The sequence below is a fragment of the Vicugna pacos genome, chromosome 31 (assembly GCF_048564905.1).
Source record: "Vicugna pacos chromosome 31, VicPac4, whole genome shotgun sequence".
Taxonomy (NCBI): Eukaryota; Metazoa; Chordata; class Mammalia; order Artiodactyla; family Camelidae; genus Vicugna; species Vicugna pacos.
In genome coordinates, this window is record NC_133017.1 from 10,829,612 (window position 1) to 10,857,183 (window position 27,572).

General features: G+C 46.7%; 1 protein-coding gene and 3 long non-coding RNA genes across 7 annotated transcripts in view; 2 read left to right on the forward strand and 2 right to left on the reverse strand.

Moving 5' to 3' along the window:
* The window catches only part of SPOCK3 (SPARC (osteonectin), cwcv and kazal like domains proteoglycan 3), a 130,354-nt gene extending 112,690 nt beyond the window's left edge, over nt 1-17,664 (reverse strand). Inside the window, exons 1-2 of one of the 3 annotated variants that reach the window (XM_072952544.1) lie at nt 17,386-17,664; nt 16,826-16,996 (exon numbers count right to left, since the gene is read on the reverse strand). In XM_072952544.1, coding sequence (XP_072808645.1) covers nt 16,826-16,996 — 171 coding nt within the window. In that variant the 5' untranslated portion in view covers nt 17,386-17,664. The other 2 variants (XM_072952542.1, XM_072952543.1) reach the window with 2 other exon arrangements.
* LOC140690657 (uncharacterized) lies at nt 6,782-9,224 on the reverse strand. Its single transcript, XR_012065924.1, has 2 exons — nt 9,154-9,224; nt 6,782-7,009 (listed from the first exon to the last, which is right to left on the reverse strand). It is a non-coding gene; the product is annotated as an uncharacterized lncRNA (long non-coding RNA).
* Nucleotides 17,634-18,340, forward strand: LOC140690653 (uncharacterized). The gene is made up of 2 exons (XR_012065920.1): nt 17,634-17,773; nt 17,904-18,340. It is a non-coding gene; the product is annotated as an uncharacterized lncRNA (long non-coding RNA).
* A 2,380-nt stretch (nt 18,341-20,720) lies between these two features.
* LOC140690656 (uncharacterized) lies at nt 20,721-25,621 on the forward strand. Of its 2 annotated transcripts, none has more exons than XR_012065923.1 (4): nt 20,721-21,019; nt 21,536-21,768; nt 22,834-22,908; nt 24,738-25,621. It is a non-coding gene; the product is annotated as an uncharacterized lncRNA (long non-coding RNA). The 2 variants fall into 2 exon arrangements; XR_012065922.1 differs by having other exon boundaries at nt 24,849-25,621.
* Nucleotides 25,622-27,572: the final 1,951 nt, after the last annotated feature.

Here is a 27,572-nt window from a genome sequence, read left to right on the forward strand (position 1 = left end):
TGCCACGGGCCTCCGGTGGGGGGACCACACCATCTCCCCGCCTGCAGGAGCCTGGGAAACGGCTGTGATGACCGCACATCAGGGAGGGCCCCGCTGTAGGGACACCCTCCTTCTGCAAGGCCTCCTGAGATGCACCAGCACAGGACTAACGTACTGATGACACCCCACCCAAAGTGAGCCCCCCTTCCTTAGACCCTCCCTAAGTTACCCAGCCGAAGCCAGACCCTGACCAGGACCTTGGGAACACCCGACTGAGATGCCTGTGGTCCCCAAGGCATGGGGGCCTCCCTCCCTGATGCTCAGAGAACCATCTGTGCGTGTTCCTGGCGGGGCCCGGTGGGGCAGCAACTCCAGCGCCCCCTCTACCCCGGGGCCTCCGTGTGCAGACGCAGTGGAACCTGGGAGGCACCGCATCGCCACCTGTTTCAACAACGACACGTCTGGCAGCAGGGTTCCCCGGATCCTTCCATTCAGGGCAGGTAGCTCAGGACTTGGCTAGTGAAGCTGTCTGGTCGAAAGCTCTGGTCACACTGGCTAACGGCACACACGGATGACACGACCGCCATGAGCAAGACGGGCATGAGCACTGACTCAGAAGGACGGTGATAACCAAGCAGGGTCACGAACTTCCCACCAATCCTTGGCTCTCTTCGTTCCTATTCCCTGAGTCTCAGTTTTAACCCTGGGGTCCCAGAGTTCACGTCTTCCACTGCAGGGCGTTTAAGCCTGAACTGCTGTATTATTATATGTTTCAGATAAAATCACTAAATCTTAAATAATGACACATCACCTGAGTTAGGCTACCTGACAGTTACCGACTTACAGGAAATGTCTGTCACTTGGGTGATGATTTAACGCTTTTCAGGCTCTCCTGAGTGTGGGGAACAAGTCTCTCCACTGTGACACCCAAACTCAGGGAGATCATCATGGTGTGACCACCGGGCTCAAGCTTCATGATTTGTGAGGTTACATGTGCAGCCAATACACTGGTATTAGCTCTCCCACTTTTGTTATATATTAAAAGTTGTTAAATTCAGCCACAAAGAAGAATAAAATGCCATTTGCAGCAACATGGGCAGAACTGGAGGTTGTCATTCTAAGTGAAGTAAGCCAGAAAGAGAAAGAAAAATACCTTATCACTCATATGTGGAATCTAAAAGAAAAAAGGAAAAAAGGACACTGTGAACTCATCTACAAAATAGAAACAGGCTCACAGACATAGTAAACAGTCTTACGGTTACTGGGGGAAAAGGTGCTAGCCACTATATATAAAAATAGATTTTAAAAAGTTTCTTCTGTACAGCACAGGGAACTATGTTCAGTATCTTGTAATAACCAGTAAGTAGCAGTAATTTATGACAGACTCAGAATATTATACAATTTTCTGCAATTATAAAATATGAAAATATATTTAACAAGGAAAACTCATGGTTTATTCCTGAATGCATATTACTCTATCATTAAAAAAAAAGTTGTTAAAAGATGAGAATTCTCTGAATCTAATGGAAACGGCCATCTCCATCCACCTCAAGGTGGGAGAGCGAGTAACAGCCCTGGCCACCACAGAGACTACTGCACACTTTTCTTCCCCTAGCATTTTCCCTCCCTTTTAGTTTTCAGCTTCTCTGTAACACTTTCCTCTTTTACATATTTCCGTCTCAGGAAGGAGCCCCCAGAGGTTCTCAGTGTCCCCTCGCAGCCCTGAGGCTCAGGCACTGAAGTCGAATCCTTCTGGACAGAACTCACACACCCCGAATCACTGTCCTGACAGCTGCCTTCCCAGTCGCCTCAGCCCCGTGGCCGTGCAGCCACAGCATCACAACGATCACTGGCAAGCCCTTGAGTCTGGAAAGGCCTCAAGTGCCCCCCTGCCGGCAGACCTCGGGTGACCACATGGGGGGTAAGGTCAGCTGCCTTAGGGCTTGTCTCTGCGTCTCAGGGTCTGGCCCAAGTTCGAACAAAAACAAGTATAAATGACATATGTACTAGCAAGCAACGAGAAACTGTAATTTTTTCACCTTCCATACTGAAAAGCTAAATTAGGCGACAGCATGAGTTATAAATACATCAAAGATGAGGGTCATCAGAAATAGGAACCTGTTGCATCACACGTGTCGTGCAGGGACAAACAGCCCGCGGAAATTCAGTTTCCCTCTGAGAGCCTTTGTCAATTAAAGGATTCTCTTCTTTTTTCTTTTGAGCCCCTCCTCCTGCTTTTTTCCCGGGGACCCTGGGGAAGAGTTCACTTGACCACTCGCTGACACGAGCCGGCCGTGTGCGTGGTTAGCAGGGACCTCAGTGACGGATGCCCTCTGGGGCAAGGCAGCAAAACGTCCAGGGACACTTGAACGTTAACCAAGGAGAGTTTCTGTTCAATATACAGAAGCATTTTCTCAATTTTCAGACACAATCGTGCTGTCTTAGTCGTAATCCTGAAACTGTGGTTTTTATTCTTTATTTACTTGGAGGTGATTTTCTCTTAATGGAAGAGAAACAGGTGAAATGTATGCTTCGCAGAGACATCAAGCGACAGGAGGGGGGCACGCGTCCTCCACACACACGTCAGAACAGGCCGCGTTCACTTCCGCCCTGGTCCCAAGACGCCCTCCTCGCAAACCGCTGCCCAGAGACACCCGCCCCTTCTTAAGACCCGTGTAAATACCAACTGCGAGGCCCTGCGGCCTCAGCACAGAACCAACACATGTTTCATCACGCTCCGGAGGCACAAACCACATCTCACTAAGATGTAGGTATTTACGTCACAGGCATCACGACACGTCACGTACTGCGGGTGCTGAGAGATGAGCTTCCACTGTGATAAACAAACTGCCCGGACCACAAGGATGATGCGGAAAAAAAGGGCTGCCTGGCTATTAGGAAGGGCTCAATGCTCGCTGGAAACTATTTTTACATTTCTCCGCCAGCATAGTCAATTGGTTGTTTTCTTTGGCTTACTTGCTCAGTTCTTCAACAAACATACTCAAATGGTAAAATCGACACTGAGCCCGACTTCAGTATCTCCTGAAAGCCCGTGGGAAGTGTTTTACCACGGCAGCATCACACCAGAAGAGCTCAATTTCAGTTCTTGTGCTGTTTTTGCAAAATGAGGCACTTGTCAACCTGTCACAGTTTTATATAAGCTTTATCTACCGAAGTGAGACCCGTACCCTCCAACCATGAAGATCCACAGATCAGACCCAGCAGAAGTAACAACACAAGGGTGCCGCAGTGGATGTCGAAACTGATGTGATTTCTGTCCTGCTTTTACGTGAGATGCAGACAGAAGGAGCCGGGTCTGGGGTCAGCTCAGTCTGACATGGCTCTGAGATCTGTCCGCAGAGACGCTCCGAACTTCCAAAGGCACATTTCTGACCTGTCGCACTCGTAGCTGCTGACCGGGTTTCCAAGAGGATCAGTCGTGTTTCATCGCCAAGCACGGAGGAGACGCCCCAGTCTCTCCTGTTTCGGGTGGAAGCACCACTTTCCACTCGGAGTCCCCTGCTGCATCCCACGCACATCTGATCCACTCTACAAACAGCTCCTTGAGATCCACGACCAACTCTCATTCCTTTTGTAACTTCCACATTCCCGAACATAACGTCATACACGAAACAGGTTAGAAATAACTGGTCACTGAGTCAACACACGACACACCGAACACAAACTATTTAAGGTAGAAATTGACAGATGCTGCTACTGTAGGTGCTTAATGATAAAAGGTACATTGTTGACAGAAAGCACGCAGATACCATAATGACGCAGACGGGAGAACGTGCTTGCCAGCCCTGGACGTACAGCAGTAGCTATAAGAAAGGCACCTCGACACAGGTACCTCGACAGTTCGTCTGCATGTCATTTCACTAATTACCTACGGAACGCTTACTCTGACCAGATGTTACCTGAAGGAACTTAACATTTTTAACTCTTCTAATGATTATACCAAACCTAGGAGATGCAGGTGTCCCTATAATTTCATTTTAAGGATGCAAAAACCACAACATAGACACTAAATAAACAACATGCCCGAGACCACAGAGCTTGTATATTTCAGAGCCAGAATTCAAATTCAGAAGGAAGCCCTTGGGCTCCTGCTGCTGAAACCACTGCATTATGGCGTAATATTTCTTTTTTTTAAATTGAAGTACATTCAGCTACAATGTGTCAATTTCTGGTACACAGCACAATGTCCCAGTCATGCATACACATACATATATTCATTTTCATATTCTTTTTCATTAAAGGTTATTACAAGATATTGAATATAGTCTCCTGTGCTGTACAGAAGAAACTTTTTAAAATCCATTTTTATATATAGTGGCTAATATTGTAAATCTCAAACTCAAAAAAGTGCATCACCACTCCCCTCTGGAAACAGCGCAATTCCTCTGACATTGGTAATAAACATACTAAGGTTATGGTAAGAAACACTGGTAGGAAGTTACTTTTTTTCATTTTAGCGGCAACAGAACACACTTCACCCACATAATCACCGGCACAGCTGTGCCCATCCCCCAGGTGCTCACACAGACCCACCCACACGACATCTCCAGGTAAACGTCGGGGCCCTTCAACGCGCTGAGACCCTCGATCTGACCCTCGATCCCGGACTCGTTAACTTTATTTCAAATCATCACACACAAGGCAAACACCCCTGTGGACATGGAGGACACCTAATTTCCTCACGTTTCACGTACTTTCCACGTACCCGGGGCCATGTGGCCTTTCCCGGCAGAATTCTGGAACACGCTGCTCAGAACGCCAGTTACTCATCATCCCAATAAAAGCCCTGTTTCCAGCCGTCACCACCGTGCTCAATAAAACCAGTGACGTAAATGCAGGTGTTTGTTGCTGTTGGGTTTGTGTGGAACCAGAAGCACGTACTAGATAAGCGAAAATGGAGAGCCTTCACCACCGACACACTGACCCCCAGGTCTGCCTGATGGTGCCATTCAGAAAGAAGCAAGTTACTCCAGAAGGAAAATGGTGAAGGGGAAGATGCCCGTTTCCTAACTTCCCTGAAGACTACGAGTGACCAGTACCTCTGGATGTGCAGCAGGAGAAACAGGGAAGGGTCAGGGTCAGGGCGTCCACAAACTTCACCCGCGGGGGATCACTTAGAGGATGTGTTGTATCACGAACTTTTTTTTTTCTTATTGTATTTTATTGAGTTATAGTCAGTTTACAATGTTGTCAATTTCCAGAGTAGACCACAATTTTTCAGTTATACCTGAACACACATATATTCATTGTGGCATTCTTTTTCACCATGAGCTACCCTAAACCTAACCCTAACCCTAACCACAAGATCTTGTATGTATTTCCCTGTGCTATACAGTATAATCTTGTTTATCCGTGTCATGAACTTCTGGACGCAACCGTCCACGGCTCCCATTAAGCTTGTCGTGGTTGGGGCCTGAGAATCTGCACTTCTTACCAATTTCCAGGTGAGGCTGTCGCTGCTGGCCTGGGGTCTCACTTGGAGAATTGTGGCTTTAGGGTTTTCGAGCTTAATCTTCTCTTGGAACCCTGGTGGGAAAAGGCCACCAGGCTTTGGTAGCTTTCTCTTCTCAGGCCTGGAGGAAATGCAGGCTGTCTGGCAAGTAAGAACAATTAAATATTTATATTCTCTGAATGAACTGTTTGCATTTCTAAGGTCAATTCAGGCATTATAACTCTTCACACTTTTTAAAATTTCGTTTTACAGTAGCCGTTGAGTACATGTGGTGATGTACTACACCTTTACGGCTCCTGCAGTTGTATTAAATAGGGTATAAACATGCGGTTTAGTTTTGGTCATTTAAATATGTTCCTATACGCTGTGTCTGTGTGTCAAAACCCAAGCTCAATAATTGTACTCAATAATTTATTAACTTGTTTAATACTTTGTTTTCATTTATACTATATACAAAATAGATGACAACAAGGGCCTACTGCAGAGCACAGGGAACTATACTCAATTTCTTGTAATAGCGGCTAATGGAAAAGAATCTGAAAAATATGTGTATATGTACAAATGTGTGTAACTGAATCTCTCTGCTGCACATCTGAAACTGACATTGTAAATCAACTGCACTTCAATAAAAAAGAATTTAAAAAAGGTAAGAGTGGAAAAAACTGGTAAGTTGAATTTCTTTAACATTAAACACTTCTATACTACAGAAGACACTGTTAAAAGAATGGAAAGACGTATCTGATAAAAAGACTAGTATCCAGGGCTTACAGTGCTGGCGTTACATGAGCAATAATAAACAAATCTTCTCACCAGTGACGATAAAGATTAAAACTCAGTTGAAAATATATTTGAAATAATATAACCGATAAAAAAAGAAAACAGCAGACAGGGAGTAAGACACGTCTGGAAAGTCACAGCCTCAGACAGGACCTCCAGGGGAGGTCTCCAGGGAAGGTGACGTGGGTTAAGGCCTCATGACTTCCATCTTTCTTTTTGAATTTTAGTTTTCCAGTATTTATTTTTTCTGATTTTTAAAATATAAAGCTAATTCGTTTAGTTTTGATTTTGTTTTGTTTGTTTCCCAATTCCTTTAATCCCTGTGCTGAGAGAGAAGCTACAAATGATTTATTCTTTGACTGATTACCTTTGAAACCCTACATGCCTTTCAAACAAAATCTGAAGTTTTGAGGTCTTGGCAGCTTCAGCCCAAGATACTTAACTCCATTCATCCAGTATATTTGGGAATTAAAAAAATTACAAATTAAAAAAAATTTAAATTTTCAAATTGTAAATTTTAAAAATGTTATTTTAAAAATAAAATCGTAGGCATTTCATTTTTGTGTTTTATTGAGGTACAATTTACATGCATAATATTCACTCTCTTAAGTGCACAGACCAGCGAGTTTTGTCGGGGTTACAGTCACGTAAGCCCCACCACAGTCAAGTTCATCATCGGAAACCTTCTCTCACATCCCTTCGTGGTCAGTGTCCTTCCCCAGGTCTGAGTGGCCACGCACCTCTGTTCTGCTTTGCTCTTCTGTCTTTTCCAGAGTGTTACTTAAATGAAATCAGAGTAGGAAAATGTTCAGTTCTGCTTTCCCTCAGCATTCTTTTAGGGTTCACCCATATTATTGTGTGTCAGTGATCCATTATTTTTTAATTTTTTTATCAAAGTGCAGTTGATTTACAATGTTAGTTTCAGGTGTACAGCAAAGTGATTCAGTTATACATACACATTTTAAAAATTCTTTTCCATTATATGTTATTACAAAGAATTGAACATAGCTCCCTGTGCTGTACAGTAGGTCCTTGTTGTTTATCTATTTTATATATAGTAGTTTGTATCTGCTAATCCCAAACTCCTAATTTATCCCTCCCTCCCTTTCTCCTTTGGTAACCATACTTTGCTTTCTATGTCCATGAATCTGTTTTTGGTTTGTAAATAAGATTCGTATCTTTTTTTTTTTTTTTTTTTTTAGATTCCACCTGTAAGTGATATCATGTGATATTTGTCTTTCTCTGTCTGACTTACTTCACTGGGAATGATGACCTCCAGGTCCATCCATGTTGCTGCAAATGGCATTATTTCATTTCTTTTTATGGCTGAATAGTATTCTGTTGTATAAATACACCACAACTTCTTTATCCAGGCATCTGTCGATGGACATTTAGGTTGTTTCCATGTCTTGGCTATTGTAAATAGTGCTGCTGTGAACACTGGGGTGCATGTTAGATCTACTCTTAGCAGGGGAAGAGTACTGCCCACTTGGTATATATAAAATAGATAAACAAGTTTATATTGCATAGCACAGGGAAATATATTCAATATCTTGTAGTAGCTTATGGTGAAAAGAATATAAAATTGAATACATGTATACTCATTATGACTGAAGCACTGTGCTCTACACCAGAAATTGACACAACATTGTAAACTGACTATAACCCAATAAAAACAGAAACATCACAATCTAATCCAACAAGTGAAAATGAAATTACTCAGACTGAATAATTAAGAACAAATGGGTTTTAATTATACCTAAGACTACTTATACCTGAAACTACCTACTTCTTATGAGGATTCGTTCCCAGAGAACATATTTTTGGAGTCGAAGGTGAGGGCCATGGAGAAGGAAACTTGAAAGCCATTCAGGGGACACTCAGGCAGACCAGCTAGGAGTCAGCAAATGGCTTTCAGCTCAAAAAATGACCGTGTGTAAACAGGAAAATAAAGGTCCCAGATCCTCATGGTTGTTACCTTGCCCTTAGGTGACACATGATGTTTCACGCTGCTTCTGATCTGGGTACCAGGTGGGGGAACCACACTTGACCAGCACGAGCAGGGGTGCCTGTGTCACCCGTGATGATGGCAAGCACCCCCCACCCCACCATGCACCCCAAACCATGAGTCAGAGAAGGGAGGGCCCACTCCAAGAACGAACCCCAGGCTCTCAGCAGTGCAGGCCAGCTGGCGTCCAGCTACTTGGCAAGCAAAGCGCTTCTGAAATACGATTTCCCGGTCCCGCTCCCTGACCTATAAGCTGGGGTGGTTCTGAGTGATGTTCAAAACTGGGCACCCGGCATACACTCAAAATGCATTTTTCCAAATACTTCTTACTCCAGAAATGCTGCGGGATGGGATGTCTTCTATCTTTACTACTAATTTGGTATCTAAACTAAACACGTCATCCCCCCTGAGCAATTTTCCTATGTTTTAAAAGTTCTTACTTAGGAAAATATGTAGAATTAAAAGGAAAAAACAGAAAACTTCGAGTCCTGAAGCAAGTGATTTTAAATAATAACGCAAGCAAAGTCAGCGAGTTTAATCAATAAGAAATTCTGAGGATAACGTGCTCAACGTGCTGATCCACCTAAAAATGTGACTTCACCCAAGAAGTCACGTTAAATCTCAGCTTCCAGCTCAGCTCCTCTGCAGTCATGACTGGAGGGAGCCCTGCGTTCACATTCTCAGTAGATACCACGGTTCTTTACAAACATCCAGTTACAACATCTCAGCTCCAAGAAACCACACTTCACCTCAGAGACATTTCCCAGGCAATGCGAGGCCAGAGCTTGCTGGTACGAAGGTCCAGAAACCTGACCTTCTGGGAACCTTCATCTTTGATGAATCTGACTGTCCCGGGGGACGAGGGGTGGGAGGGTGGGGGGTGGTCAGATGGTCCCACAGGAAGACCCGAGCCCACCTCTCACATCACACTGCAAGGCCTGGTGACATTCTGACGGGCAAGAACTGTCCTCAGCAGACGCTCCTCCACGGCAAGTAGCTCGCATTTCAGACTTTCCTGCCTAGAAGGCCCCACGCAAACATTCTAAAAGTCACAAAGGCCCGGTGTTAGGACAGTGAAGGTGAGCTGTGACTGAGGGACCCTCGAATTACTATTTTCAGGAGCTTATCAGATTCAGGAAGACAATGGTCTGCAGCGTTTTATATATCTGGAGACACGATTAGATTAAATGGTTATATTTTTGGCCTTTCTCTTTATTTTATTCCTGCTACATAATGGGCTTTTCCTTATCCTAAGAATAAAAAGCCCACGGAATTATCTGTAACACTCAACATGCCTCAAAATTGATCGTATACATTTAGTTTTTATCAGAGACTATTTCCTATAACCATTTATTTCATATAAATACTTAGGATAAAATTTAGCACCAAATAAGGTCAGTAATACTTAAATTCAGTAACTACAAAGTACAAAAATTACTGAATTTTAATTCCCTACATATTTTCTTCAGCATGGCAGCTAATTATTTTGTTCTTTTGCTACAAAATTCTCAAAACAGAGAATTCATGTTCAGTGAAACAGTTCATACTTAACAATGTCAATGAAATTCTACATGGAAAATTCTCCAAAATATAAGTAAACAACAAAATTATTTTAAAAGCTACATGTACTGTCTTAAATATGATGCAATTTCCTTTTTAAAAAAGTCAACAGTATTACATCAGTGATATTCAACATGGAAAATACAGAGAAACAAGCGATCCACTCTGGACAGAAATGGGCAGGCTGTCTCACTGCTCCACGCTGAGCAGCATTCAGCGGGTTCAGCTCCATGTGCAGGTGTTGGTTACATCTGATAATAACTATGTTCCCAGTCTCAGCCTGTAAGACCGAGCTCCCCTTCCTTTCCACTTTATCTACGTTGGAAGTAAATTCACAGCTGCAGCGGGTGGACCTCGGGCACCACGGGCCTGACAGTTTCCAAAGATGCAGCGGTTCCCGTAAGCCCAGCCCCCCCACGAAGTACAGAAACCTCTGAACTCCAAGTCACTCCATGTTTTCTCAGTGTGAACACGTCAGTGTTCCTTTCAACGGCACTCCTGCCCACCTCAGGTATTCAGAACTGCACTGTGATATCAAGAAACCTCACTAGGAAGTACAAATGCCAGCACTGTGCGTGGTCACATGAGTGCGCCTGCAGGATAAACTCTGCTCTTTGAGCAACACCGGGCAGAGGGCCTCCCGGATTCCTGTCATTCGTGTTGCTTATGTAAGACTAAGGACGGTCAGGCTGCCCGCGGTCTTCTAGTGTAGCTCCCAGACTGAATGATCAAATGTAGCAGCATCACTGGAGCTGCATGGGAGACAGCCCCTCAGTAATTGTGATAGAGAGTCCAAGTCTTTACCAACGTACTGGTCTAGCAGAAAAAAGGATACAGTCATTGTGACTGTTTAAAAGGGCCAAACGTAACATCTCAAAAGAAAAAGACAACTAATTTGAGTTGCTCATAATGACTCATTTGAAGTGGCCACTGTTAAATAAGAAAAAAACAAGTAAACACGACATTTAGAGCTAGAAAGAAAGTTGAAACCTCACTCATCTGAAGCAGGTTAATTAAGCTTGTTGAAACTAAGTTTCCCCCTTTGTAAAACCTATATTAACAATAACAGTGTCAAAAAACTCAATTAAAAAATGGGCAAAGGACTGGAATAGGCATTTCACTGGGGTGACATGCAGGCGGCCAACAGGCACATGAAAAGATGCTCACCATCACTAACCATCAGGGGAATGCAAATCAAAACCATAGTGAGATGTCACCTCACACCTGTCAGAACCGCTGTCACCAAAAACAGAAACCAGTGCGGCGAGGATGTGGAGAAACTGGAACCTTGTGCCTTGTTGGTGGAATGTAACTGGTCCAGCAACTGTGGAAAACAGTATGGAGTTCCATGGAGCTCCTGCATGACCAGCAATCCCAATGCTGCGTATGTCTCCCAAGGACTGAAAGCAGGACCCTGAAGAGACACCCGCATGCCCACATTCCTGGCGCCTTCTTCACCACAGCCCAGAGGTGAACGCCGCCCAAGCGGCCACCGATGGGTGATGGATAAACAAATGTGGTGGAGACACATGGTGAATTATTAGTGAGCTTTAAGAGGAAGGAAATCCTGCCATTTGCAATAACACACACGAGCTTTGAGGGCATTATGCTAAATGAAATAAGCCAACCCTCAAAAGACAAGAAATCCTCCATGATTCTACTTATGAGGGACCCCTAAAGTAGTCAGACTAGTAGCAACAGAAAGAACAGTGGGTGCCAAAGCCTGCGGGAGGGGGACAGGGACTTAGTGAGGGCAGAGCTACAGCTTGGAAGATGACAAAATGCACAGAGATGGCTGTACACCAACGTCTGACTCCAGAAAACCACCCCTGCTTCCTCCCAGTGCTGAGTATACTGCTGCTGGTGGTGGTGTCAAGACACAGGGGTGGAGGCTGTACCACAACCAGTGCTGAACCAGGACCAGTGCCGAACCAGGCCAGTGCTGAACCAGGACCAGAGCTGAACCAGATCAGTGCTGAACCAGGACCAGAGCTGAACCAGAACCAGAGCTTAACCAGGCCAGTGCTGAACCAGGACCACTGCTGAACCACGACCATTGCTGAACCAGGACCACTGCTTAACCAGGCCCCAGATGACCAGGAGAGGCCAGATGCTGCCTGAGGACAGCCCGGTGCAGCTGGAGTCACCTACCTGCTCAGAATCTTCTAGGACAGCTGTGCCTCCCTTAAGAGATCACTCCCTCTCTTGAGTCCTTCCCCAATGGTTTAAACTATATAAGCAACAGTCCAATGTAAAAAACACTGCAGGCTGCAATCTTTGCCAACCCTTATCTGCGAACAGGCACACTGTTTGCAAAGGCTGTCATGAATGTTTACATACAGAGTTGCCCCCTGTCATCAAACAATCAAGACAGAGAGAAGCACGTCGGTGAAAATGCAGTGGACCGGCTGTGAAGAATTCCCAAGGACAGCCACGTTCTCATCTGTGACAAGCCATGATGGTACCGCATTTTAGAATGTGAGTTCACAGAGAAAAACACTAAAAATGTACTTTCTTAAAAAATCAGCAGTGGATATCCATGATTGAGAAGGTATTCCTGAACAGACAGAACGGTGGTCTCATTTGTTCAGTTTCTCCAAATCGGTGATAATTGTTCCCCTTTTATGGTGCATATTGTTGAAAAGCAAAGTAGTAACGCTCCTGCCTGCTGTGAACGCGCCGCACAGGGAATCGCTGCACAAGACACAGGCGTGCGCGCTCTGACGCCTACACCTTAAACATATGCAACTGCAGTTGTCAATTATGTCTCAACAAAACATTTAATTTAGAGAACCAGGCAGCAAAAAGGAGGAGCCTGAGTGCTGAGGGGACACTGGTTCCAAGGGCCACTGCAAATCTTGTGTTAAGGTTGCATTTGTAAAGTTAAACGGTAAAACTTTACTAGTATAGCTTCCCATATACCTAAAGGGTATTGCAAACCACTTAAGAAACAAATGTAACTGAAGCTGATCGCTGGTTTTGCATCACACATGGTTACCACTTCTTAAAACAATGTTCAAAATCAGCCCCAAGTTTTTTGTTTGCTTTTTAAGATGTTGGAGTTGTGATTGTGCTTGTGATTGTGATTTTTTAAGACCCTGCTTTTATAGAGCACGTTCAGGTTCATAGCAACAGAGAGAGGAGGGTACGGAGATTCCTCATTCTCCCCTGCCCCCCCCCACGGCCTCCCTGCTGTCAGCATCCCCACCAGCTGGCACATCTGTTACAGCCAATCACGCTGCACCAACACATCACAGCCGCCCAAGGGCACAGTACACCTGGGGCTCACCCTAGGCCGAGCACTGGACGGCCAGGATGAATGTCTAATGACATGTGTCCACCACTATCCTATCCACGGAGGATCTTCTCCTGTGCTCCCCATGTCCGTCCTCACTTCACCCCTACCTCCCAGTCCCAGGGATTTTTACTGAAAAACAGATGTATGCCAGAACCACTTGAACGTCAAAATTTAAGAACAGAATTTGGACTTATTACATGAGTTATTTAAATGAGCATGGCCGTCACTGCACTTTGTTAGATTTGTCCTGCATCGCTCACAACACATGGTTTCCTTTCCTTGACGCTCCATTGCCACATGCCCCCCTTCCGGTGACATCGGCAATCTACAAGGCTGCTGGAGGAACTGTATCGTTCACTGCCGATTCATGTACTGGTTTCCAAATTCCATACTCACGTGGCATGATAAAGAGCACAGTTTAATCGACTTATAAATGTTTAAAATATGTAATATATGAACCATGTGATTCATGAGCTAATGATTCCGTTTCCTTATAATAATCCTGGGTCCCAGTTCTCCTAGCAGACCAGACCAGCCTCCCTCACCCTGTTCTTGCTGAAGGTCCCGGTATTCCCATCGAGGATGTTGGCTTTTGGATTTTACCACCACCAGACTGAACCAAAAAAGCAGAAAATGCCATGCAACCAATGTATTTGCTAGACACATCCTGCCATGGAGAGGTTTTGTTTGCTTTGTTTTCAAAATCACGTAATTATACCCTGAACATAGCCTGCTGGTCCTGAGACAGGAAGTGGGCAGGCCCCAGCCATTCAAGGAATAACACAGCAGTTAACAGCAGGATGGCGGAGGATTCAACCCCCAGGAGGCCTTGAGGCTCAGGATGGTGGGAGATTTAACTTCTAATAAACCTTGAGCTTCATTATTTGCCCACTGTAATATATTAGCGTGGTGAATGACATGCCCACAGGCGCCGGGGCAGCCCCAAGGCTGCCCCCAAAAGGTCAGAGCGGGAAATGGCCAACTTCCTGGGAATCCCAGCCCCATTCCCAAGGTAGTTAGACTGGTCCTTCCACTTATTAGCAAATGGAGGCACTGACCTCATAAAAACTGGCAACACAGCACCTCCCAGCTGCCCCTTCTCTCCCTCTTTGGAGACGGCCCACACTCTTGTCTATGGAGTGTGTACCTACTTTTACTCTAATCTGAGCACCCAACCTCCACACCTTGAGGCCTTTCTCTTGCCTTTCAATGTATTTCTCTAAATAAGTCTACTTGTACTCAACTGTGGCTCACTCTTGAATTCTTTCCTGCACGAAGCCAAGGACCCACACTTGGCGGGACACGTCCCAGCGGCTCAGCCAAAGCCTGGGACACAGGCCTCCTCGAGCCCCACATCCGTTTTTCCTGCATCAGTCCTACCTACCATACTTATTTTTAAATGTGTTGATTTCTTTATATCTGTAAGTTAAACTTATATTTTTCCTAAAACATGGGGACTAGAATCTCTACAGGAATTTTATACCAATAACCAAACACATTAATGATTTTCAGAAGGATAAAAGTTCTCTGTCTATATAATGACATTTTGTCCACTTTCAAAGGGCAACAAAACTTTATTCAAAGAGCATTGCTTGTGTACAGCGATCAAAATTACTTGAAGTGTCTTCTATGTCAGTATTTACTGTAAGTTTGTGTGTGGTTTTCCTATTTCTCTGTGGTTTATACTGAGGAAATTGAGAAGTCAATTGTTAAATTGTTGCCAAAAGAAGAGATTCAGATTTCCTTGTTTCTTTGCCTTTACATAAACTGAGTCTGCAAATCCATTATGTAAGATATCAGTGCAGAGGCAGAACATTCAAACACAGATTCACGCAGTACAGGTTGCATGGACTCATAATCTTAAAATGAACCCAAAATAAACAACATTGTGAAAAACACAGGAAAAAAATCAAGCTAACAATGCCCCGCAAGGTAAACACGTAAATTGCCAGTGGGGTTGGTGGTCTGAATCAGGGTTCTACACTGCGCATCCTGCCTTGGGAAGTCACACTGCCAGCACTCATTTCATCTTGTTAATAATAAGCAACAGGTGGTTCAGGGGGGGAGAGGGGCTTGTCTCCCCAAGCCCTCCAGAAGTCACCTGACAAAAGGGAACTGACGAAAGTGGGAATGCTAAAAATTGGCATAGGTTGTTCAAACAGGTTATTATTCCATTTTGATGTACATGTATGTGCATGTGCTTCAGACAGATATTTCCTAAAAAAAAAAAAACACCTCAGTAAATCCTTTACCTAAATTTAACATGTCATTTTGATGCATTTCCCCCTGAGATCACATAAGAAGCAATGAAGAGTGCAGCAGGACAACACTCTGCCTCTGGAAGTTCACAAACACTAGAACAGTTAACCCTTCCAGCAACTCAGCTTTCTCAGTAGTTTAAATCAAGCACCTTTACAAACTGTCCAAGTATAGGCTGTTTTGCTCTTAATAATTCAATAAAGTAATTTCTATAAAGCCAGACATTCAAGGTTAAAATATATTAAAGTAAGCATGAAATTCATTTTTTAAAATCTTTAAAGTAGCCCTTACGTAATGAAATGTCATAGTAGGAAGCATTATTCAAACAGTGACAAACGCTCAACATTTTTTTCCAAATGAGGGCACGATGTTTTCCCTCGGGTTTAGAAACACCACGTTGGCCTTCCTTCTGGTTGCATTCAGCATCACCATCAGCCTGATTGAACAGGGGTGCAGGGGTTTGCCTGTACACGCGCGTTCACTCAGAACGTTCCAGCTTCGTTCAGAGGCAGGGAAGCCAGAACCGAATTAGACGCGAGCACCGCCATCCTCCTCCAGTCCCGACGCCTCGCAGCACTGAGACTCCACGTTCAAATTTAAGTAAAGGTGAGCGAGCGTGGCCTCCCGCTGCCAGAACCAGCACCCCCACCACCACCCCGCTGGCTCGGCACGGATTGTCGGCCACTTCCCAGCGGGTGTGGGGAGCAGCGGGCGAGGGTCCAGGATGTAACTAGCCTGAGCTGCCACCCTCTCTCTTTCTCAAATCGTGTCGGAGCGCGACCCGATCCGCGTGTGCACGTGGCGCTGCGGGAGGGCCCACAGGGTCCTCAGGTGTGCGGAGCGCGGCTGCCCAGCCCCTCGCCGCGTCCAGGCCGGCTTAAGGGAAGGGGGGAGGGGGGCAGCCGCACCCGGACCACCGCGCTCGGCCGGCGGCTGGGGTCTCAGGTACAGGATGCGTCACAATAGCCCACTGTCCCTGGGAAACTCCCGGGTGGGAGTGGGTGTCCACAGCTTAACCCGCCTCACCGCCGCCCTGCACACGCGCCCGCCCCCGCCCCCGCCCTGGCGGCGCAGAGTCGCGACTAACGTAATCCTGGACAGGTCCACCCTAAGCTGATGGCCAGCAAGGGTCGCAGTGGCAGGACTTGTCGTCGCCCGACTTCTGCCCACTGGGGCCACCAGACCCCTCGATCCCTCAGGAGCCGGCGGCGCTGCAAGCCCACATCTCCCCACCTTCCCCGGACTCCTGGCTGGGCCACCAGCCGCGGGATCGACCCCACTTTCGCGCAACACCTCGCCAGCCGCCGGCGCCAGACATCGTGCAAAGTTGTGCAGGTGGCACCTGGCGAGCCTTTGGGGGCGGGGACAGGACCGCGGGGACCTGGGGACCCTGAACCCAGTGCGTCTGCCAGGCGACCCCTCCCCACCCCGGCCCGGCCGCGCGCTCGAAAGCGAGAAGGCTCAGACTTACGTCTCGGAATCGGTTCCACTGTCCGGCCTCCCGGTCGTACTGGGACACCGTGCTGAGCCATTGTTTGTCGTCTAGAAAACTGCCGCTGGCTGGTCGGCCCACGGCCGCCGCCAGAGCCTGCGCGCACCAGGCGGCCGCGCACACGCACAGCACGGCCGGCGCCCGGAGCATCTGGGGACGGAGACAACCGGGGCCGCGTCACTCGGGGGCCCGGGCAGCGTGTCTCGGCCGGGACGGGGAGGGGGCACCGCAGGGACAGCAGCGCCCTCGCCGCCGGCGCGCAGACCCACAGGCCGGGAGCAGGTGGGGAGGGAGGGGGCCCGGCGCAAACCTCGTGAGCCGCCCGGCGCCGCCGGACACGCGGGACACGCTCCCGGACCTGCTTCCTGGCGCCGCCGGAGCCGCTCCCGGAGCCGCCTCCCCGCCGCCCGCCGGCCTCGCGCGCGCGTCCCCAGCCGCCGCCGCCGCCGCCGCCGCTCGGCTCTGTGCGCCCCTCCTCCTCCCTCCCTCCCCCTCCTACCCGCTCCCGGCCCCCTCCCGACCCGCCTCCTCCTGCCCACCTTCCTCCCCGGATCCCAGCTGCGCGCGCTCCGGATGCGACTCCGCTGGAGCGGAGGACGCGGTGCCCGCGCGGCACCGGCGCCGGCGCGGCCGCCCCACCGGCCTCGCTCCCGGGTGCCCGGGCTCGGGGCGCGCCGTCCTCCCGCCGCTGCCCGGTGGCTCCGAGCTGCTGGGCGGAAGGGGGACGACAGGATCCGAGGACGCCTCCGTGCGTCACGGGTCGGGGATGCCCGGCGGCGACGAGGAGATGCCGCCTGCCTGCGGGGTCTCGGGGATGTGCTGGATCCCAGAAAACGTGAACTCCGTGTGCAGGAACTTCATGTTCCAGGGCGGAAGCTCTTCTTCCCCTTCTCTTTTTAAGGAGAGAATCTTCACTGGAGAGAGCGCGTGAGTCCCCCCCCCCCCACTTCACAGGCTGCACATTATCTTCCCTAATAAAGACGCCTTAGCGACTGCAATTTACGTTCTAGGACGTGAATCCGAAACTTAACGCCCAATCTGTGTCTCCCTGCTGCAGACGGAAGACAGTTTTGCAACGAGACTTGCGCCCCAAACCTCCATTTATGACAAAATACCCGGCTCTCCGCGGCTCTTCCACGTATGCTGAATAAATGGAAGGAAATCAGTAATATTCCCCCGTCAACAGAATCTGACGAAGACAGCCTCCCCCACAGACTTAGATGGTTTAGGTGAAGTATTACATGCAAATCAAGAGATCTAGGGCCTAAAACACTGGAATCAGGTTCTGTCTCTCACTGAATTATTAGTGGTTGTTTAAGCCAAAACTACGTCGCCCAAACAATGACCTTCGAAAACTTCCTGGAGCCTCTGAAGCTCGGGGAGCTGTCAGAGAAACATCTGTCATTTCCTGCGTTCTCCATTCCGTCTCATGTAACATTTATGGAACATGTTGCAACTTCTGTTAAAACAGGAATCAAACATGATTAACATTGATTTCTATTGTTTTGATACAGGGTTTAAAAATGAATGGTGTGTAAAATGAAAGAAAAGACTGCTGTTTTTTTAACTGAAAAATATATTTTCCACCATTTCCCCCTTTTCTACTCTGATGGATGTCAGCGGGGGGGGGGGGGGGGGACAGAATCTGTAGTTGCTGTTCAGAGATGCCCTGATCGCTGTAAACACACGTCCGGTAACTTTAAGAACACCCACGTGTACTAATTCTCCAGAGGTTTGTTTGGGCCTCTGGCAGCTGGCACGTCCTGCCTGTTAGAATGTTCTGATTCTTGCTCAGGACATCATTAGACCATCCTCCCCGTGCCTCTTCCTCATCCCCCATCCTCACCGCTCCATTTTAAGTTGGAAGTACTTTCCTCTCGACTCAATGACCTTATTTAACAAGTTTAAAAACTTCATTCTATTGTATTTAAGTCTGATGGGAAAAGCACAGAAAGTGTGTCTTAGAGGAAACTGTGCTGCACAGCAGAAGTCATTATTAAATTAAAATGAACTTCAGCCTCCAAAGAAGATGTTTGTTATTTGCTGCAGAATAGCTGATGAGGGACCGTGCTGCGTGCGACACTCTCCCCTTCAGTGTCCATTGTCCATGATCATCACCTGAGGATGAGATGATGCTATACCTGTATCTCCTCCCTTTACCCCAGAACACATATATTTCACTGCTGATCCTCATATGTTCGTGGACTCTCTTCACCCGGGCTTCCACTGGCCACTTTCCGGAAGGCAGCCCCACGTGGACCACCTAGTCCCAGCTGTAAAAGACTGTAGACAAGCCCTTGGTGATGGCGGCGCCAGCCTGGTGGGGTTCACCCCCCCCCGCCACCAGCAAACCCCTTAGACCCCGACTTCTTCCTCCAAAGCCCCCTCGTTGTCAAGGCCAGGCTTGTGGGCACCTCAGCAGTGAGAGAAAAATGGTGTGATGCCTTAGTCACAGGGAAGTCCCCTGTCACTCTCTCTGTGGCTGAATGTTGGGTCTTCAAATAGCCTGCTTCCAACAGTTAAATAATCCTGAGAGAATTCACAGGTTAGTGAACACCTTGTTTATCAGTTAACACTGCAGGGGGGGTTCACAGACAGCTTGCTGGGAGCAAACAGCCCAGGCAGAAACCCAGGAACGGGAATAAGAGGTGGTAAGGTGGGGGGCAGCTGGGAATAATTCACTACCTGCTCCCCTGTTTCATTGAGAACCAGCGTCGGGAGCCGGGGGAGCCAAGAAAGCAGACAGGAGTGAGGTGTCTGGGGTGTGCAGAGTAAGACGCTGGTATCAGAACAGCAGGGACACGGCTGGAACTCGGTTTTGTGTTTCTAATCACGCTTTACAAAATCGGAGGTCACCGCAAGACACAGGCCTTCAGATTCCCAGCCCTTTGCATTGTCACCTCTGTCACCTCATGCCAGTTAACAACTGGATCTACATCCTGAAAAGCCAACACTGGGGCCACTCCAAGCTTGAACTTGACCTCTAATTATGTCTTTATCCTTTTAACTCTTCCTGTGCTAAACATTAAGTTAGTCAATCAACAAATGTCTATTACTGAAAACGTTTTGCTAGGAATTTTTTGTATTAAAACTATGTCTTCTAGGTTTTCTTACCCGTGTTTTTAGATCAGTCACAGTTCTTGAAACAGAAATACTCAGTTTATAGTGACAAGGGGTCTGTTTCTAACCACCTTTGAAGATCTTGACTGAGTCCCATTTCACTCACACACACACACACACACACACACACAGGAGCCGTCTCCGATGGGTCACTTTCTCAGCTCTGTAACAGCCATACTGAGGCTGTCAGGATGGACAGGACAGGTCAACTCCCCGCACATCTTAGCGCGCAGGGCACATCACCTGACGCTCTGTGGCCATCACAGCCTACCCAGGCCATCCTCAGCAAACACAGGGAAGGGTCGGGAGGGTGGGTGAAGTTGTCCAGGTGGCCCTGCTACACGGCTTCCAGGTCCCTGAAGGGAAGCTTCTCAGTCTGCTCACCTTCGCTCTTGGTCCTCAGGCCCTCTCCCAGGGCTCTGCGCCCCCACCCCCTGTGCATTTACTTCTCTGTTGCAGTGAGCTCGGGGACTCAGCCCTGGGTCTGGAATGAGGGTGAAGGCAGGGAGCTTCCAGTCTCTTAGCCCCTGCCTCAAACGACCTCAGACGACCTTGCCCCCCACTCGCCCAATCTCAGCAGCAGCCAGCCGGGAACAGCAGCCGAGCCACCCTGCTGCCTGAGAGGGGAACTGACCAAACTGCCTCCTGCCCTCCGGAGAAACTTGTTTGCCAGCCAAGCAAACGGGGTTGCCTTTCCCCTGCAGCCACACGGTGGAGACAAGGAGCGATTATCGGGCTTGCGCTGTCTGAGGTCACCCCACGCTGTGGTTTACTGGTAGATGAGTGTCCTGAAGGCACAACCTGGCCACGTCCGAAACACTGCGTTTTAAGGAGAGGAACCATATCTACAGAAGTCAGCCGTCAAGAGTCACACATTCTGCCAACTCCATTTAAGAGCCTGAACTCAGCATATAAAAACGAAGAAAAAATGGAGCAAAACCCTGGGTGTTAAAAATTCACTAGTAAATTAGAGACCTGCCAACAGCATCCTGAAATCCCGCCAAGAGGGAGCGCTCTCTGTCCTCATTTCACAATTGTATTTTCTGAAACCATGTAAGTCTTATAAATCATCTAATCTTAATTTAACAGAATTTGCAGTAATGACAAAATTACTAATTGCATTAGGGTCATCAAAAATAAATTTTTAAAAAACCAGAATGGAATTGTTAGAATAACATAGCAAGCTCTGTTGTCTGCTTTTAGAGACCAGCCCCACTTACGCAAACTTGTGTTATGACTTAATCTAAAACAGTCAGTAGATAAATAGACTTTAAAAGCTATACTAAACATGAAAAGCCCATCAATCAGTGCAATTACTGTAATTCTTAAAAAGACGTTTTTTCAATGTTGAAACCAAAGGCTGAATCTGATTAACTGATGACAAAGTAGATGGTCCTGAAAGTGACCAACGATTCAAGTGCAATTTGCTTTTACTTTACACTAAGGGAGAATTCATGACTATTTTTAAGAAAAATATTTTAAAATCTAAAACATCTGAATATTAAACAAATACATAAATTAAATTTTTAATTTTTAAAGTTAAAGTAAAAATTTGTGTTTTTACATCAGGTCACCGTCTGAAGGTGGGGACGGACGGGTGCACAGATTTGAAGGATAAGAAGGAAAAAGAGGGGTAGTAATCTCTCCTCGGCTACAGCTCCACTGGAACTCAGCCACTGATGCAGGGAAACGTGGGGCTAGAGGGTGGCCAGGCCTCAGGTCCCAGGCGAGCCCCTGGGACGCGCCCCATCAAGTGAAGGTCCTTGGCTTCACACAGGAAAGAACTACAGAGCGAGCCACAGGTGAGTAAAAGTAGACTTACTCAGAGAGCTGCACGCTGCATAGACAGAGCACGGGCTGACTCAAAAGGCAAGAAACGAGGCCACGGGCTGCGGGGTTGTTAGTTTTATGGGCCTGGTAACTTCACATGCTGACGAGTGGGAGGCCTATTCCAACTCCTTGGGGAAGGGGCGGGGATTCCCAGGAACGGGGCCATCACCTACTTTTTAATCTTGGATGGGCAGCCTTGAAACTGTCCCGGCAGCTGTGGGAGGGCCATTTAGCAGCTATTGTACTTCAATGAGCTGACACAGAAGCTGGAGGTCGACTGGGAGTCGAATGCTCCACCTTCTTGGTGCTGATGGCTGCTGTGTGTTCTTTTAGTGCCTGTGCCCTGCCCCCTCCCTCCTGTCTCACAAGGGGTTAGAAAAATGCCCAGGCCCTTCAGGATCTCTCATCCTCCCACCGGAGGTCCAGGAAAAGGGGGAGATTCTCTTCCCAAAGCTCATGCACAAGAAAGGAGGCTCCCTCACCTCGAGAGCTTCCACAGCTGCTCCCTGCACCCCCTGCCTGTGATCTGGCCGCATCCCCAGCCCCAAACAATGCCTGTGCCAGGAGGAGGGGGACCAGCGGGACAGAGCCGCCCACGAAGACGAAGAATCTTTGACTTGGTGGGGGGGGGCATTGTTTCACAAAAGGCAGGGGAGGGGTAGGCGTGGGCCAGATTTCCATCCAAGCCTGCAGGGGACACGGTGGGAGCAAAGAAACAGCCGTCCCTGCAGAGGGGAGACCTGTGAGCGGGGAGAGCCCCCCAGGGCGCTGGACGGCGCTACGGAAGCGCCCCTCCTGTTCTCAGCCGGGGCTGCTACGAGGAGTCCAAGCCCACGCTTGCTTGGCCTCCTTCCCTCCTCGTACCTGGAGAATTAGACCAAGCAATGCGTTTTCAAACAATACATGTTAGTTTATGACGCGGCCTGCCTACGGCACACGCTGACCCGGCCCCGGACACGAGCTTCAGGAACCAGCTCCCCTCCCTGCGCTGACCGCAAGCCTCCTGCCACCTCCGTCTCCCCACGTTGTTCTTCCAGGTGGGGCTTCGCCGAAGTGCGCAGCGAGGCGCGTTCCCTAGCTCGCCGCTGGGCTGGACGTGCGCTTTGAAAGCAGTAAGTGGGCTTTTTTTTTTAAACCTTAATTAAAGCCAAATGTGCCCTAGTATAAAGCGAGAAACCGTTCCTCACGGCTTTTTATGAAAAATACTCCTTTCCTCTCTCTCTCCCACCTAGTCTTACTTTTATCTTCCAGCTTTTTTTACTTTGCTTCCACTTATTTACGCGCCTCTGTATTATGTTTGTTAATTTTTTTCAGTGTTAGGTCTTCCCTGTCAGTCCTCGTTTCCTGCCCTTCTCGGCAGAACCCCCGGCAACACACATGCACACACAGACATGCACATATATGTACATACATGCGCGTGCACACACCCACACGTACACGCACACATGCAGATACACACTCACACATATGCACACACACGTACATACATATACACAGAAATGCACAAACATGTACACACATACCCGCATGTACACATATACACAAGCACACGTGCAGATAAACACACATACATGCACGCACAGATACACATTCACACATACATACATACATATATACACATACATTCCGTGAAAGCTCAGTATTTGTTTTTGTAATTTCTTTCTGTGGCTTTCACTTGATTTGAAAAAAAAAAAACTTCTTCAGGAAATCCTCTCAAAATAGATTTGCTCTCTTACTGTTTTAATATATATAATGGATTGAAAGCCATAACATTCTTTCTAGTTATATTTTAGCGACATTCTAAAACTAATTTATAATATATATGCTATAACTAGTACATATATGGGTGTATATAATAATATAGTTCAAATAGTTTTTAATTTCCTGTGTGGTTTTTGACCTGTTGATTATTAAGAATTTTTAATGACCACACGTGGGAGTTATTTTAATATTTCAATTTCTAATTTCTAGCATAAAGTCATTGCTTTCAGAAAACATGCACTCTATGATTTAAAATCTCTGAAACTTGTTTCACATGCTTAACATACTAATACATGGTCATTTAAAAATGTTACGTGTATTAGCAAAGCACATTTTTTCCTACAGTTCTTTTGTACACATTATTTAGAAAGAGTTTAATGTTTTTCACATCTTTATACCCTTATCACACTAGTTTACTTGCATTACCTGTTATCGAGAACTGCTTGTTAAACCTTTGCAATATGATCATCAAGTTTCCTGTCTTGTTTTGGTTTTGTCAAGTTTTACTTTTGAATATTTCAGGGTATATAGAAGTAAATTCGTTATGTAAATTCATTACGTTATCTTGGCAGATTAAACCCTCAACATTGTAAAGCTCCTCTTTATCGTAAGTGCTGTTTCTTACCTTAGAATCTAGTTTTTCTAATTACGTAACTAAATCAACTGTCTGACTTAGCGTTTTCATAGGTTAGTTTTACATGTTTTTCTTGTGTTTTTTTATTTTTCTCCTTTTAATTTTTGTTTCCCATATTTCAGTTGTGTTACCCCTTTTTAATCCAAACAGACAAGCTTTGTCACATAATTGTAGCACTCACTTCATATATTTAATGTAATTTCTGATATATTTATGTTTATATCTTTGATTTCTACTATTTTCTCTTTCCCTTCTTGATTTTTTCTAGATTGAGTGAATATTTTTATCATTGTCTTTACACCTAATAAGCTTGGTCATTTAACCTTTTTCTTTCTTCTTTTTAATACCAAGTGTAGTGATTACAGTACACATCCCTGAATTATCAAAAACTAACATAAATTAAGACTTCTACTTTCTAGGCCTGCTTTGTACAGAAGGTAGTCACTGGCCCCATGTGGTTCTGAAAATTAAAAGTCACTGAAATCGTATTTTAAAAAAGGAAAAATGAGACACCTTCATAGTCTAAAATATTCACTGTTTGGTCAGTTATAGAAATAGTTTGCTGACCCGCCGTGCAGGCAGAAGCAGAGAGAGGTCAGTGGAACCAGACAGACAACAGGGAGCGGACCCTCACATTTATCCTCCTTCGTTTCCCAGCAAAGGAGCAACGCAGCTCAGCGCATGAAGCGGAGGTTTTGGCATGTGGTGCTTTACCATCTGGACCTCCGTGTGCAAAGGGTGAGCCTCAGTGTGAACCTGCCCCAACGCAAACCCCAAATCAAACTACCTCAGACCTAACGTTACACCAGTGATAAAACCTGCAGAGTGAAATACCGGAATTAACCTGTGTGCCCTGGATTTAGGCAAATGATGCTTAGGGAAAAGGTCAAAGCACAATCTAAACAGGAAGCATGACAAATCAGGCTTCAAGAGTTACTGCTAAGAGGGTGACAAGACGGGAAAACATTTGCAAATCGCGTACATGATGACAGACCTTCCTCAAATACATTAAAATTATCAAAATTGAGTAACTAATAATAATGATAAACTAAAAATAGACAAAGGACTCGAACGGGTCACCAAGGAAGATGAACCCATGACAAGTGAGCCAACGAAAAGAGCTCAGCTCCCCCGGCCATCCCGGAAGCGCGGATGAGACACCTGTCTGGGCGCCCTGGGGCACGTCTGGAGAGCCGTGACGCGGGCAACACCAGGCGCTGGGAGCGCGCGGTGTGAGCGGGAGGGGTGAGGAGCTGAAGAAGCTCCGGCTGTCACTGTGCAAAGTGCGCGACAGACTGGCAGTCCCAGAACCGAGCCTCCTGTGTCGCTGCTGCTGTATTAGGACGTGCACTTACTTATATCCTGAAGTTTGGGTCAGCAAGTCCAGCAGGATGGTCTACAACTGTTGTTATATAAACAACCAAGGAATGGCTACGTGGGTTGGTATCGAATTTATTTTCATATATATGAATACTATATTTAGACTGAATACTTGTTAGATTTAAATGTGTGCCTCTGTTTGGTGGAAAATCAAGGAACAGAGAATATCTCAAGGTCTAAACTGTTAAGCAAAGTTGTTTCTTAAGAAGTAGGTCAGCATTGAATCATTACTAAATGGTAATCATTACCATTTGGATTGAAAAAAATCAGTTCGTGATAAAACAGGTTACTGCTTCTCACGTGTGGACTTGCTGGATCATAGTCACCCGTCCAGTCCCCTGAGCAGTAAGCAATGCTGAAATGGCACCTCTGGGTTAGGCAGTGTCGTGTGGTCCGTCTTGTGCCACAGCAAATTCACATTTCAGATTTTCTGATATTTAACTGACAGGAGAAAAGACTTATTTCTTTTTAAACTTGGAGCTGAACAGACTCCTTCTGTGGCCCATGACACACTGTGCCTCTGAACTCAGTTTTGAGTAAAAGCCCACATCAGCACGCTGGATTGTGTGGTTCTGAGGACGTGGCACTCGGAAGCCTTGTTTACGGGGCATTTCAGGAGGTTTGTGAAATGCAGTGTTTCCGTTCTGGGTCACAGTAGAAACTGGGACCCAGAGTGGTGTGTGTGTGAAGGCCGACCCGAGGAGAGCCCTCGAGCTTTCCCTGCACAGAAGGACGATCGGGTCGCCCGCCCGCATCTCCCTCTGGCTCGCCAAGGGCAGAAAGCCCGCCTGAATGTGCATCAGCCTCACAGCTTTCTGCACGGCAGAAATATTTTGTTTAAAATGCACGTTCTGTCCAATTTTCTTAGGAAACTTGTATTTCCATGATTCCCTGCTCAGAGTGAAAGTGTGAACCTAGTACAAACTGTAACACGTTTGGGAGAAACGGTAGATGCACCACACACGCAGGGGCAGGACACGGAGACACCCTGTCAAGGTGACACTCCGTGTCGGGTCCCCACGTGCAGAGCACTCACATCCTGGAAACATGCACAGAGAAAAATGGAGTCTTCATTAAACTGCACGCAGGAGTGTAGTCCTGGCATCAAAAGGCAGGGCTTTTCTTCGTAGATATGGGACATCGAGATGGTTTACGGGGGTCGTGGAGGACCACCACTGGCTCGGGCCAGCGTCACATCAGGGCTGGACGCACACGTGCTTAGACCAAGCCTCTGCCTTACCGTCTGAGCTAAAGGGGCCTGGGTCTTCCTTCCAGGTACCTGATGTGCTCATAAAGGTGAGACGCAGACCCAGAGATTCTGCTTAGTATCGAGCAATACTTACCTAATAACCTGGTTATGAAAAAGGTTACATGAGAATAAAAGCAGTGGTTAAAATTCACATATCGCCAGCACATCTTATCCAGATCCACTCGAGTCATTAAAAGAGTTTCTACCTACAGATAAATAGAAAAACGGTGGTCCTGTGAGAACGGATCGCTCACGCTATCACTGTATGATAAACTGACACATGAGTGATGGCCCCGGCGTCTACTACGTTAGGTAAGCAACAAAATTCTAGAAAAGCCCTAAACCGTGCACTGACGTGAGTCAGTGCAGTGTTTCTCCCGCAACTAAACACATCCAAACTGTGAGAATAACTTTCATTTAGGCCCTTCTTTTTCTGTAAAATATATTTAAAAAGAAATAATTCTCAAAGAAAGTTTTAAAATATTTACCAGAACCTCCCGACTGGTATGACTCTGTTGATATATTTTTTTAAAAGCAAGCTTATTTATTTCGACACAGGAACCAACGCTTAATGGAGAGCTTTACATGCTGATTTACAAAAAGGCAAAGCAATCAATGTGGCAATTTTCCATATCTCACAATTAGCGGCTAGAATTTATTTACAAGATCATAAAATCGTAAAAAAATTAAAATGCAAGTACATCAATGCCAACCCTAAAAGTAGAAATCATTTCATTGTAGATTGCGTGTGG